The sequence below is a fragment of the Chelonoidis abingdonii genome, chromosome 3 (genome assembly GCF_003597395.2).
Source record: "Chelonoidis abingdonii isolate Lonesome George chromosome 3, CheloAbing_2.0, whole genome shotgun sequence".
Lineage (NCBI taxonomy): Eukaryota > Metazoa > Chordata > Testudines > Testudinidae > Chelonoidis > Chelonoidis abingdonii.
Window position 1 is genome coordinate 85,555,520 of NC_133771.1, and position 15,336 is coordinate 85,570,855.

The 15,336-nt window shown below is 41.6% G+C and overlaps 1 protein-coding gene across 1 annotated transcript in view; it reads right to left on the bottom strand.

Moving 5' to 3' along the window:
• The window catches only part of SCML4 (Scm polycomb group protein like 4), a 119,125-nt gene that overhangs the window by 63,526 nt on the left and 40,263 nt on the right, over window positions 1-15,336 (bottom strand). Inside the window, exon 2 of the mRNA XM_075063428.1 lies at window positions 6,059-6,270. Within this exon, the coding sequence (XP_074919529.1) occupies window positions 6,059-6,259 (201 nt within the window). The 5' untranslated portion in view covers window positions 6,260-6,270. The remainder of the gene's footprint in view (window positions 1-6,058; window positions 6,271-15,336) is intronic.

The following is a 15,336-nucleotide window of genomic DNA, read 5'->3' on the forward strand; positions in this document are numbered from 1 at the left end:
ATCACAGCTTTAATCATAGACTCATAGAAGATTAGGGTTGGAAGAGACCTCAGAAGGTCATCTAGTCCAACCCCCTGCTCAAAGCAGGACCAACCCTAACTAAATCATCCCAGCCAGGGCTTTGTCAAGCCTGACCTTAAAAACCTCTAAGGAGCTGAGACATCACTTCTGATATGTTTCTACAGTGACTAGGACAGCAGTACAAAGAGACTGCATCCAACAGGGTACTTGTTCCGGTTAAGTGAAAGGGCAATATGTCCAGGGCAAAAAAAGTGAGATATACCAGAACCTGTCTAACCCTATACATTACTTGAGATATGAATTTACGGCAATAGTCATTGCAATGAGAAAGAAAAAGAGTTTAAAACAGGAGGAAAACATCAGATTAAATCTTAGAACAAGAATGACACAGAACGAGCAATGTCTCAGGGAGAAAATCTCACTTGATGATGGGGCATGTTGACATGGGGCATGGGACTTTCGAAACACGTTGACACTAAAAGGAAATAGCTGTCTATGTAAAAAAAGTCCATGGGTCATTAGGTTCTATATTGTGTATGATAAAATGTCTTTGTTGTTCAAATCTCAGTCAAAAATATATTTTAATCCAGGCTGTAAATTCATAGTTTGCTAAAATTCAAAAAGCATTTGTCCATCTGTTCTGTAATAATGCAGCTCGCTGGTTGCTATATAGAGTTGGTTGTCTGCCATTTGGGCATGGAGTCGCTTTAAAAAATGCATAGAAGTCTAATGGTATCAGAAAGTCATACAATTTGAGAGCTAATTAAATCATGCGAGAGCTACGCATCACAAGATGTAATCTTTGACTGGCGTTCCGAGTGTGTTTTTATTGAGAGCTGTGCACTTCAGCAGAGGACATCGTATGCACAGAGTCTTAGCAGAAACATTGCTTTGGTGTGCAAATCCTATAAAGCAAATAAATAGCATGAGGCCAGATGTGTTGAATGTTACCAATTGTGAATGTCAACCTTGGAAACTTAAGCCAGCAGCTAGAAAAAGACGTCTTATTTCTGTCCTTCCCACATCAAGAAATAGCATTGTCACTAAAGATGCCAATCACACACACTGAAGGCCAGAAACGATTGCGTAAAAGCAGATCCCATAAATAATGAATGATCTCCAATTCATTGCTTTTCTTTCTTCTCCTAATGCTGCCAGCAAATGTGGAGCCACTGAGACCCAGGAGAGGGAATGTTTTTTGCCAGACCATCCTCCGCTAATTATGTAAAACTCTTATTGATGCTCAGTCAGAATGGAGGAGCAGATCAATGGGCCTAGGATAACTTATACAGCTAAGGATCTGTCCCTGAAGGTGTCACTGTGTGGAAAGTGCTGAGGACTTGGACAGAGTAATTAGACTCCTCAACTCCTACGCAAGTGAATGGAGATTGGAAAGAGAAATAAAGGAATGCTAAGGCACTAGTCTAGAACTTGGGAAACCCAGGTGCAATTCCCTGTTCCTCCAGAGGCCATCTGTATGATCATGGGCAAGTCACGTAGCCTCTCTTTGCCTCCACTTCCCATCTGTGAAATGGGCATACTGACACTTCCCTACTTCACAGCAGTATTGTGAGGATAAATACATTAAAGATGGTGTAGTGCACATTTGCTGCAGTGATGCAAGCCAGACAAATACGTATAATAAATAGAGTGCTTAATGCCTTGGAGAATCAGTACATAAAGATGATTTGAAACAAGTCTATTTGATTTCTTTTGGCTGCAGCAATGCTTTACATCTCTTGGGGACAAAACTCTCCCTTCAATAAGGTTGGAGGCATTGAAAAGCCAATTTTTTTTAAACATTTGGATTAGCTACATTATATATTTCCTAACTGCAGTGCCACTATTACTCACTTTGCAGTTCCATTGTTTCAGATCCTGTTATTGTTTCCATCTCTTTGCTGAAAGTGTTCTGTATTTGGTAAAGCTACAGTCCGAGGAGGGGAAGGATAGGATGAAGAAATAGATTCTCCAGAACATTTTCAGATTAAAGTTGAAATGCAATGCTACAGTTCTAAAAAATGGTAGCCAGCTAGTGTAGCAGCAGGAGGCCTGGGTTCTGTTTCCAACTCTGCACACAAACTTGTTGTGATATTTGGGCAAATAATTTAACCAGCTTGTGACTCAGTTTCCCCATCTGTAAAGCAGAGTTATTATTATCAAAGCACTGGAAAGCATTTGGAGATTTTGGTATAAACGTACTGCAAGGGTGCAAATGTTGCTACTAATAAATACTTAGCATAAAACAACCAATAAGTTCCAGTTCCAGGGTACTGACATAATACACTGGTATTTATTATGCACCCTTTTGGCACCACATAAATAATAACTCTTAAATAAAACAATAAATAGTGTATTGGAAAATGGCTAGTTATTCCGTATTAAAATAAATAAACCACATCTTACAGTAATTGTTCAAAACACTACTACTTGTAATAATGTTGCTACAATATTTTGGATGGTTACTATAGAATCCTTCAGTATTTCCATAGCAGGCACCAAAGCCTGTAACTGAGCTGGATTTGTGTTTAATACTACTTTGTCATTCGCTTACATTATTCACAAAGATGTTAATAACGTGAAATCTTAAAAGGTGAATGGGAACATTTTTTATGGGAACTGGGACAGGACTTGGGAGATGTTCTCTAGCCATTCGTGAATCTGTTTTTAGTGTGTGTGTGTGCGCACGCAGCACCCGGAACTCTGGATGGCCACTTAAAAATCTGAATCAATCGCATGACAGGACAGTGAAAAATTAGGTGTTGGATGCATGGTGAGAGCAGGGAGAAGACAGCAAAGGAAGGAGAAGGTATCAGTGGCCGGAGAGAGAGGCCCTGGAGATGGTGCAAGGTGCTATGGTAAGATTAGTATGGGAGGAAGGAGAAAATTCTCCACATCTAGTAAGGCAAATCCTGGGAAGGGAGGGCAAGATGGATGGATGGGGAAGACGAGGAAGGTGTCATAGAATCATAAGGCTGGAAGGAACCTGAAGACATCATCTAGTCCAGTCCCCCTGCACTCATGGCAGGACTAAGTATTATCTAGCCACTCATAGTCATAGGAACAAGGTAGAACATGGCAGAGAGGGAGGAGACTGGATATGAAGGGCCATCAAAGGGAGGGGGGCCTTAAAACCAGGCAGTTTCAGATTAAGGCATGATGCTTGGATTTTTGCCAGGCCCTGTGGTTTGAGGGCAGCCTCCTGCAGCATTGGGTCTGAGCAACAGGCAGCACAGCACACGGCTGATTGCTACTGGCTGGGCACCTGTAGCTAGAAGAGGACCTTATGAGGATCCAGTGCACCACAGTGCCCTCAACCCCTCACATCAAACATTGGTGAGGTCTGACAGAAGGCAGTAGGCAAGCAGTAGCAGAGGGTACAAATCTTCCAGATCTTCCCCTTCCCTCTTTTAGGTTCTGATTCAGTAACACCCTTAATTATGTGTCTAACTTTAAGCACATGAGTTGTCCCACTGAATTCAATGTTAGGCGCATACTTAAGTCCTTTCTGAACTGGGCTCTGAAGTCAACAGGAATCCTTCCAATGGGGTATGGATCAGGCCCCTGGTGCCTTAGACTGAAGCATTTCAGAGCAGGGATTGTCATGGGGCACAATGGGGCCCCAGCTTGATTGAGGTGTCTCAGTATTAAATAACAGAAGAGGCACATGTAATGAGAGTTGAATAACATTATTCAGGAAGCCTTGGGGAGGCATAGAAGACCAAGGATTTCCTACTGTAGGTGGGATCTTTGGTGCATAGGTGTAACAGGCTAGCAGTGTTACCTGGCCTTGTTATCATTTGTTGGCTGTGCTTGGAAAGGATTGAGTGGGTTCTCCTGACTCACAGAGCCAAGTGGCTCATTACCCCACCCAGATATAAAAGAAGCGTGAGCAGCTTGAGCAGAGGGAATGTAAGGTGAGGGCTGAGCAGCCCTGAAGTGGGAGCTCGAGAAGCGACCAGACCTGGAAAGAAAGCTTGAGGTGAACCTTATGTTATGTAAATATATTTGTTAAGACAAAATCCCAGAAGAGGACGGCGGAAGAAGAGTTTCCCAGGAAGAGACTTAACCAGCACGTGGGCTTTGTTTTAAAAAAGATTGAAAAAGTCCCTACTTGTTCACAGGAGTCACTGTATTTTCTGTTTAGGATCTTTAGCAGTATATTATTTTCCAACTTTTGGCAATTTGCAATCTTTCAGAAACAGGCTGCATATCTATAATTGTCTGGGTAAAATAAAGTAACACGAATAACAAACATGAATTATACACCTACCTGCCTTCAAAAATTCACTGAGAAAACAACAGAGCAATCTGCTGCCAACAACCTCCACCTAACTAAATAGCTCATTTTACTCTTCAGGATACATTCTCCTTGCCACAACACCTTATTCATGCTCTTCCCACTGTGCAGCTTGGTGGCTAGCTACAAATATGCAGCTTCTTCCTTGGCAGGAGAAGAGATAAAGACCTACATCTGATAATCACCAGCAGCCCAAATCCCCTCACCCACAATTCAGTGCAGAATTTGGTCTACTGTCTTCATAGCAAGAACTAAAGATGAGGCTGTCCTCACTAGGGCCTGGTCTACACTACATAGTTTGGTAACTATAAGGCAGTGTACATCGACCTAATTATATATTACCCAGACAATTATATTACTACAGCGACATCATAACTCCACCTCCACGAGAGGCGTAGGGCATATGTCAGTTAGTTAGGGGTGAGGCAGCATCTGTGTAGACACTGCGTTACTTACATCAAAGCCGTGAAATTGACAAGAAAGTTGGGCGGCTACAGCCCAGCTGTTCCCACTCCCCTGGAGAGCTGGGCAGCTAGACCCCGTTCCCAGCTGGGAGTAAGAGTGAGAAGCCCTGGGTGGCTTCCTCCTGGCAGGGACGGGGAGTGGAGGGCAGGAGGGCAGCCAGCCCGCTGGGAGCCTGTGGAGCAGCCAGGCTTAGCTGCCAACAGAGCTGAGAGCCTGGATCTCAGCTCCCCACACTGCACCCCTTAGGTCAGTGGAAGTGCTCCTGATGAGGACGCACACCACAGACCCAAAGAGATTAGTATGGACATGAACCACTGCAGTAAATACTGAGGTGGCTGTAATTACCTAATATAGGCCGACTTATGATTCTAGTGTAGACATATCCTAAGGCATAATGTTCCAGTTCACTACCAGCAACAGGTTTTAAATCTTTTCTCCTCACCTAGATTAAATGAAGTCTGTGGTCTTAGTTCAATTGTGACTTGGCAATTGTCCCCATGACACAAACTACCAGCAGAGCTGGCAGCCTCAGCAGAGAAGCTGAAGGCATGGAGAGTGAAAGTGAACTATCCTTCTATTCCTAGAAGAGGTTTCTGTAGGTCAGGTTTGAAGCCTGGGGAGCTGGCACTGTTCCTGCCTGTGCTGATATCATCTTGTGGATAGAGACACACTCCATCTTCAGGAGTCTCATTCTGGGAACACTCTAAACTCCAAATTATCTGAGATCTGTCAGTGCACTACCCTGGAATCCTAGCTGTAAATTGCATTGAGAGCTGGTCACAGTTTTTCAAAAAAAGAAATGTCATCGAAAAACGGCCTTTTCTCCAAAAATACATATTTCTTTTTTAAAAATCAATTTTTCCAAAATTTCAAGTTATTTTAATGGAAACTTCTATTTTTTCACCCAATTTCCCATTTTTTCATCTTTTCTCATCCTTTTTCTTTTTCATTGAAAAAGAAAAATAAGTGGGTGAGGGAAGAAAAAAATCAGAACACTAAAAATATGGATAAAATTTCACAATTTTTTTTTGAAAAATAGATTATTTTCAAATACTTCCAAATGAAAACATTTTCAACATTTTTGCAATTTCCTCCCACTTTTTAAATCAGTTTGATGAATTCCTTGTTCTGTTATTGCATTGCACCACAAAGGCCTTTGATGCATTTATCTTAAATTTCAAATTTCAAATCTATTGTACTATATCCTAAAGCATCAGGCACAATCATTAATGGCAAAGGAACCTGGGGAGTGGCAGGGTTGAGTTTATGTACCTTGTACCCGGGTTTTCTTCCTCTCTTCTTTGGGATCTTCACTACTGGCAAGGAACCAGATGGCGCTGAATAGAGATTGTGAACAGCCATTTTCATCGGAGTAGAATGGAGTGGGGGTCTTCCTCGTTTTCTACCACGTATTCTTGGAGACTGCATGTCAACAGTATCCAGTCTTGGAGGCAGCGAGGACAAGTGACTCATCTGCAGAGGAGCTACAAATCAACAAACAACAAAAAACACCAAGCACTTTTTGCTGTTTACATTGAAAATAATTTTTCAAACCCTGCAAAAGACACAGCAATTTTTTCACTTTATTATTTTGTCTTAGTACAACCCTTACTCAAACAAGTTGTGCCACTGACTTCAAATGGGACTACCTGATGTGCAAGAACTACTCCCAGGAGTGAAGAGTGTAAGATTGGGACTGAGGGTTGTATGTTAAAGAAAGGCAATTTCCCACTGTTATGGTTAAATATTTACTCTCTACAATTTTTCTAGCATCTATTATTGAACTTCAATAAGCGGGTTTTTGTCACTGCTCTGTCACTCCCCCACAACTCCGTGAAGCCGATGGAGTTGAGCAGATTTAATGGAGCAGAATCTAGCTCATATTCTCCCATTCAGCTTTTAATAAACAAAGTAAGTGTACAAACATATGCAAAATATTGAAGGAATAAAAAAGATTCTTCACCGCTTCTGGCAAAAAAAAGCACTAACGAAAGATGTGAAAACCCAGCCAAAAACATTGAATTTTCATATATTTGTCTGTCCAGCCATTTGTTTTTCTGGACTACAAATTCAGGTCCCATTCTTCACATTACTGGTTAGTAATGCACTACTGCCAGCTCTTGTGCTTTTACCATGATTCTCATAATATCTGGTGGTCTCTTAAAGCCTCACTCCCTGAGGCAAGTGATAAAATGAGAATCCCAGCTTTCATTGTTAAAACTATATTTCTAGCCTTCATGGTAACAGAGAAAAGCCTGAAAATATGCTCCAAGTGCATGGCTAGGAAAGCAGAAGGCAATTAAAAAGAACCCCTCCCAAATTATTTTAAAAAATCTTATGATTTTGGGGACCTGGTTCATGATTTGAATGGTTACGGCTGATGTAGTACTGTAGACTCACTTACTTCAGTTGGATTATTTACAATAGTAAACAATATGCCTGGTAATAAGTGTTTGCAAGAGTAGGGCTCAATATATCATGGAGGTTAAAAAATATTTTGCCTAATAAAAAGGTTTGACAAACAAGACTCCCATTTCTGCATTCATTTGTACTTTTTTTTGTTGCTGTTTATTACTGGATCAGAAAAACAAAAAGCCCCCAACGCCACACACAAATATATTTATTTTAAACAGGTTAACAACAATCTTTTGATAAAATGATGGAGACTTGGTCAGCCTGAACAGACCCATGACGTACTGTAAGATTTGCAGACCAGTCAGCAAGTCATTAGTGCTTAACACCAGCTGCCCAACACTCTCAAGCAAATGGTAGATGCCGCACACCAGAGCAAAGAAAATGCTGTATGATAAATATAGAGTGTTTAATACAGAGGGGCCGGGGATGGTGCAGTTAGGTTCCCTAGATGAGCAATGCTAACTCAGGAGCTATGTGGAAACCTAATGTGTAAATCTTATCCTTCACACAAAGTCAAAGTCTCCTCTGTATATGCAGGTTGTTCTTGCACAGAGGCTGGGTTAAAAGCAGCAGGTTGAACACAGCATGAGTCAAATGGAAAGGTTCTGTGTATCTTGAGCACCACAGCTTCTTTCCTTCCTTCTTATACAGTGTATGTTGTTTTTACTGTGATGCTTTCTGAATGATACCTTCTGATCATCTACTGCCACCCAAAACAAAAGTTCTTCTTGAGATTTCAGATCATCTTAGAATAAGGTGGTTTCCAAGGAAAGGAAACAGAAGATGAAGCATATCAACATTCTGGGTGTGATTCACAGACACAGACATAAACGTTTGGCACAAAAAAGTTAGTTTTTTCTTTTTAGTTTGCTTTTTACAAGGACTGAAAAAATAATACTTCACAGAGGAGACTCTCAGGCAACAATTAGAAACCTAAAATAACGCGGGTTTGTACATTGCGTATGTATTTGTTCATTTATGGGAAAGGAAAAAATGACAGGGAATAAGGGCCCGATCCAAAACCCATTGAAGTAAGTGGAGAGACTCCACGAGCCAATGGAAAGATGCCCATACAGAGTCGTTCCTTTGACTTTACTGGCCTTTGGATTAGCCTTTACATCACCACTCCAACCTTTGCACTCCAACCTTTGTCTTCTATTTGAATACAAAACTCTGTTCAGTGGATGTCTGATACAGCAATAACCTGGTCAATGAAGTTATAGTCCAGGTATGTATCACCTGGCGTGAATGCAAATGGCGAGCTGACATTTTAAAGGAATAAACCTCTTTAGTGAGAAAAACCATGTGAATGAATTCAGGTAACAATAAGCCAGTACAGTCAATATGATTCAAAGAAACCTTACTTACATGACTATATTGAGTACATTCAGAGAACAAATTGACTTTGAAAGTCAAAGGATCCTCACTATTGAACTTTTTCTGTATTTATCTACCTACCTTAGGCATTTCTAAAGCTCCTAACACTGTTGTTTCTAGGACCCAAGCAGTAAAATACAATAGAAGCTATAGGGTGTTCCACGCAAGGCATAACCAAATGGCAGGATATGCAATTATACAAGTGTGTCATCTTGACAACACCATTTTGTATGTTTTTGTACAGTGTGGACATGTGCCTGCCCCTAGTGCATTGCCATGAAGTCCATCACCAAGAACCTCGCTCTAAAGCCCAGGTGTTGATAGAACTCCCTTTCTCTTCAATGTTCAGATCACAAATGCCTTAACAACAACTGAAAATACAATTGCTCTAAGCCATCCCCTGGGATACTATTACACTATCACATCAAGAGTCTATTTTATTGAATTTAGTTTTATGAAGCATAAAGTTCCCTGAGCACAGGCCTAGGAACTGGCAAGTGGAGAAAAGATGGTGGGGGAGGGAGTGTGCTGCTGGGGCAATGAACATAGTAAAAGTGCACTAGTCTGAGATGGACTTTGTTTCCACTGTTTGATTTTCAAACACCAAAAGCATAGTAAACCAAAACCAACCACACAAGCTAACGCTCCCAATGAAAACAACATACATGTAGGAAGGAGGTTAGGACAGATGAGCAGAAACCACTGGACAGATGACAGTGACTACGGTCTCTGAACTTCAGTGGCTTTCTTATCACAAAGCCACTTCCTGTTCTCAAAAAAGCACCTTTTGCAATGGCCTGAGGGGAACGTGCTGCATGGAACCTGTGTCTGCTGCTCTGTGTGTTTTACCTTGTCAGTGTCTGGGTGGGCGCATGTCACTTCCTCTTGATCCAAGCATTGTAAATAGAATTCTGAATGTCCTCAAGAAACAGGGAAGCAGTGTCTTCTTTGGTTTTGTTTAGTGATTTCTATTCTTTCTGTGGGAGTGACCCACAGAGGCAGCTATGACAAGCCTTTGGTGTGGATGATATAACTGTTTCTTAGGAAAATTGCCAGCTTCTTTCTGTTTGAATTCTAAGATTCTTTTCCACTTACTATGGCAATAACTCTGACATTCTTGCTATACTATTTCTTCTGTTCTAGGTTCCTTGTGCATAGTTCTTGTGTAATTACTACAGCATCAATTATCTTATGCCCAAGAAGCACATCAAACATTGGCAATAGTTTTTGTCCTCTGCCCATGAGACTATGAACTAATGATCTCTTGAATCTGCCAGGTTTTTTTAAAAATCAAGATTTTTGATTTTTGTACTGGCTTCCCGGCTAACCTATTTGACTGTACACACCAAGGTCTTGTATTTGAACTGATGCACCAAAACCAAAAGCTTATCTACTGTATAAATACATTATAATTACTACATTTAATTGCAAACATGACCAACAACCTGATTCCTCTCCTGTTTACATTAGTGTAACTCAAGAGCATCTCTACTGAAGTCAGTTGTCTTACAGTGACGTAAAACTGGTGTTACAGAAGAATCAGGTCCTTTCTCTTTGCTGTATTATTTAATGTATTTAAATTTAAATAGCATTATTTTTTAAAAGCCCATATGAAAAGCTCTAGCCACCTTAACAGTTCATTAGATTTACAATCACACCAACCAGCTGCAAAAATAAATCAGATACAAATTATTCCAACTAAATCTCAAAATTAAAACAATATGTACCTGGCCCAGTTCTGATCTCACTTTATTCCAATTTTACACCAGTGTGACTCTACTGAGATCAACGGAACTATTCCTGACAGCCACTGGTGTATATGAAATCAGAATCAGGCCCAATGCTTCTGTTGAGCTTTATTTGTGTTCTCTCTGTGGGGAAAACCAAAAAAAAAAAGGCCGCCTTTGTCTTACAGAAGCTGATGAAGGCATTGATAAACCAGGGATCTCCAATTACAGAAAAGAAAATAGCTTTCTCTAATATGGAAAAATACAGGCCCGTTGAAGCCAGTGAAAGAAGTTTGGTCATTGATGTCTGTGGGGCTGGAGTTTCACCCTGACCATGCAATACCTACAAGGGCTTAGCTTTTATCACTGATAGTTTTCTTTTTCTTCTCTTTGATTTGCTCAAACCCCTGCTTGGCTGCCACAATTTGGAAGCCCACACAAGACAATGCAAGCATTGAACTAGCAGTCTGTTTTCATGGTTTTCAGTAGATCATTGTCCCTGTGATGGAGGGACCAGCTCCCCTTCTTTCTGAAGTCCGTCCACTAGATGCAAACACAGGCCTCACACTCTGTAACATATTGCATGATCAAAGCCGGTAAGGGAGAAGGAAATGCCATTCACATGCAGCCTCCTGGCATAGCTTTTTCCTGTTATTCTTCCAGAGTTAAAAGTTCCTGTGGAGAGTCAGAAACTTGATCTGCTGGAGATCAGGTGCTGACTCATGCTTGTTAGAGCAGCTGCTTGCTAGCTTGGGAGGCTTTATAGATGCCTTTGACCCTTCAGGAATAGCTCAGCAGGGATGAACTTCCTGCTGGGAAATGCACTAGCAAGTTCTCCCCCCCCGCCCCAATTTCCCATGCCTGTGATTTCATTTGTAATTTGCAAGAGATACCAGCAAACATGATTGCTTATTGTTTTTTAAAGAAGGATCTTACTCCCTTCCGGGTCAGTAAGGGGCAAAGCACATGACAACTTCCCCTTGTCTAAGATGGAGAGCCTGGGGAGGGATAGGGAGAGTATGTATTCAGCTGTGCTGGGAGGAGGCTCCAAAGCATGTTGTTGCTGTGGTAAAACATACCCTCTCGGTCAGCTGTAAGGACAGCGCTACTTAAGAAGAGGATGCCATGGCACCTATAAAGTCCAAGTGCAGCTTCTGGGAGCTGAGGGAAGCAAGAGGAGAAGTCAGTGTCTGTACAGCAGGAAGGGCTGGTGCTTCTCTGCATTCAGAGTAGGTCTGAGGCACTGTGTCACCTTTTCCTTAAGCACCTTTTAAATACTGGGTACTGTGTATCTTTCATTCCCACCTCTGCCTCCCAAAACATTCCTTTGAGGCCCGGTGTGATGCTGCTTCTTCACTAGAATTCAGAACTCCTTCTCCACAACCGAACTGCTACCAGGCTATCACCCCCCACCTCCCCAAACCACTGCATGCAGGGAGAAACCCGGCTTGGTCCCACTCAAGAGGAGCTTTGCCATTGCACATGGATTTGGCTAACGGAAGCAGATTTCACTCATAGATCCTTGCATTACTGGCAGTCTCAACTGGGGGACGGCCAAGGATGGGAATAGAAAAATATTGTCAGTAGACGCAGGCAAGTTACAGGGGGAATCTTACTGGATACCATCTGCACTCTGCTTGGCCAGGGTGATAAGTCAGATCATACGAACTTACTTGTCCCTCTCTAGCCAGCACCAGGAGTTACAGAAGCTCTGATATGCAAGTAGATCTGTAATGTGTTTCCCCCAGGTTTAGTGTTTTCTGATAGACCACAAAGACCCTTTAGTAATAAAAGCAAATCTCTAGAATAAATGCAGCTTTTAAAACCTGGACTCCAATAACAGCAAGAGTTGAAGGTACAAATAACCCCTGAATAAACCAAGATGATGACAGTTTAGTCCTGGTGGACTATACTAGGTCTTGTGCAGATACTAGCCTACCCCGAATGACACACAGAAAGTTCCAATAATTCCAGACTCAATCTCAGGAAAGGATCAACTATTAATTCGCTGGAGCTAAATCACACCACACAGACACAAAATGAGGCAGTTTGTGCCCATTTCCCAGTTTCTTAAGAACACTTTAGTTTTTCAATACGCTCTCAGGCCCCAGTTCTGCAAAAAGATCTACATGCCTGTGCTGAGTTCTGATGACTTCAGTGTTATTTGCCCAGACATTAAGATCTATGCAGGTGGTTTCCTTTGCAGGATTGGAGCCTCAGTCTATCTGTGTATTGACTCTTCTCATGTTCAAATGTTTTGAGCTGCAGAACCTTGGAGTTCAAGAAATCTCCAGCTGTTGAAGCCTGCTGCAGCTGTTCTGGGTAGTTTTTAACCTCTATACGCAAATAAGGGATAGTGTGCTCGTGATTCTTGCTTGTTTCTTTCAACCATCAAATTGTAAAGAAAACAAAATATGCATATTAAAAATGCAGGTGAGCAAACACTGCAGCAAGTAATTTGACAAATTTTCCCTCCTTTTCTGTTCTCAGAATGTGTCTTTTAACTGTGACCATAGTCATAAGATGACCATCTCTCCCAACACACAGGGAGAAGGGTTGATGATAATGTCATGCCATGCAATGTTCTATTGAAAAGGTTACCTGAAAAGGCACATTTCATAGCTAATCTCTTTTTTGGATGTCAGGAGTTAAGGTTAGAGGGGATTGTTTGTTCTGGAAAGTCTCCTTTTTCTTTGTCCCTTGATAAGAGATTCTTGGCTGTATGGGCAGCATGAGCCAAGTGGAAGGACACATTTAAATAAATAACATGAACACCACACATATCACCATCACATACAGATACGTCATCTTGCAAAAATTTCAGAGCAACTTGAAAATATGATTATTTTATGGCACTCTATAGTGCCAATTGATGGGGCAGACATTTTATTAAGAGGTGTGAGGTTCTTACTCACAAGTCAGACACTTCCAGGGCTTTCTTTACATACCTGTATTAGCTGTAGACACAAGGTTGCCATCCACCCTATATACATTAGCCAATCCTGGGTATCACAAATCTAGCATTTGGGATAATTAGACTCTTGTATTTGTTCTAGACCTTACACTGTCAGGTCATGATCGTGTTGTAAGTCTGAGTTCATACAAGACTGTGTTGCATTGCAACATGATGCATTGCCCTCTTAGAATGTACTTATGAAATGGAAACTCACACATCATGGATAGGAATGGGCTAAGATTTTTGGATACCTCCTAGTAGTTGCATGAGATCCCTCTAATAGGGCCCTTCCTCAAGGAAGAAGCATGGCCTAGTCACTAACGCATAGGACTGAAAGTCTGTTTTATTCCCAACAGCTTCCTGTGTGCCCTGGGACAAGTCACATACTAAATCGCTCCATGTCTCAGTTTCGTTGTGTGTAACGAGAGAATTAGTATTACGGTAGTGCTTGGACATCCCAAAAGAGATCAGAGCTCCTTTGTCTTACATACTCCGGAGACACAGAATAAGAAACAGTCATTGCCCCTAAAACCATGCAATCTAAGTAGACAAGACAGACACAGGCCAGAAAGGGGAAGTGATTTGCTCAAAGTCCCACGCAGACCAGTGGCAGAATCAGCAATGGAGCTCAGGCCTCCTAGTCTAGTCCCCTGTCCGCTGGCCCATGCTGACTAGTAACAGTGGCAAAACATGCTGATACTTAGGTGGACATTTTTGCATTAAAAATGTTTGCAGTTTTTTGACCATTTTATAGCAGGGTGAAATTTTTCATAGATTCAAAACTCCAATTAAAAGCTGTCACAAAAAGTTGGGGGGGCAGGGCCAGCTCCAGGCACCAGCTTAGCAAGCAGGTGCTTGGGGCGGCCACTCCGGAGCTGGGTGGCACATTCAAGTATTCGGCAATTCAGCGGAGGGTCCCTCACTCCTGCTCGGAGCGAAGGACCTCCCGCTGAATTGCCGCAGATTGTGATCGCGGCTTTTTTTTTTTTTGGCTGCTTGGGGCTGCAAAACCCCTGGAGCCGGCCCTGGTGGGGGGACATCCTGCATCTCTCAACCAGCTCTACTCTCTAGGATAATAATAATACCTGTTAAATGCATAAACAGTTTGTAAACTATCTGGATACTACAGTGATGAGTGAGGAATAGAGCTAGGAAGGAAAGGCCCTTTCTTCCATGGTGTTCACAGACACTGAGAATGTGGCACTCTAATCTTCGGCTGCGGCAGAGGCCATATCTTGTTTTCTTACTGCAGCATCCTGGAGATTTAACTCTTCTTGATAGAATTCTAAGTAGTAGTGTCCAAAACAGAGTACACTGGCATCCTTTACTGCACAGACACAGTTCGCCCACATTGTCTAATACAATAAATCCAGGGCAGAAAGATGAGCGGCAGAGGTAGCAATGCTGGTAATTGTGACACAGGAAAGATAGTCACCAGTGTGGCAAGTCAGGTTCTGCTACACACTGAACATAGATGAGTCTTGGGTTTGTTTGTTTGGTTTTTAACTGCTGCATGTTTCTGGAGGACACCTGGTTTGCAGGAGTTGGAATGGGTACACAGGGCAGCCTGAAACATTGATGAATAGGATGCTTCTGATGCTTGAAAATGATTCTTTGACTTCACACACATCTATGGAAACACAATTGGCCATACAGCTTCAACCTGTTTCCCTGAGTGCACATAACTTTATACAACTGTAGAATGCAACAAGAAACACCAGCAAGAAGAATCAGGTGTAGCCAAGCCATTTATGAATAATTCACTGAAAAAGCAAAGGCAAACTCCTGGTCTGAGTTCAAGTAGAAAAATCTTTTAACTCTTACATTTACCTTTATTTCATAAAGGTTCAAAACCATTTACACACAGCCAAGTCATAGCAGATAACACTGGTCTACAATTTTTGAGAAGTTGTCTGCTTCGGAGATAAAATGTGCTATTTATTATGTATTTTGATGTGCTGAATTCAAATATGACAATTAAAACAATTGATTGGCTACTGTTTCTAAGATATTTAAGTTTTTACATTTTATGTCTATGGATATTGTGTAGATAGTAGAGTTTTAATCATAAATTG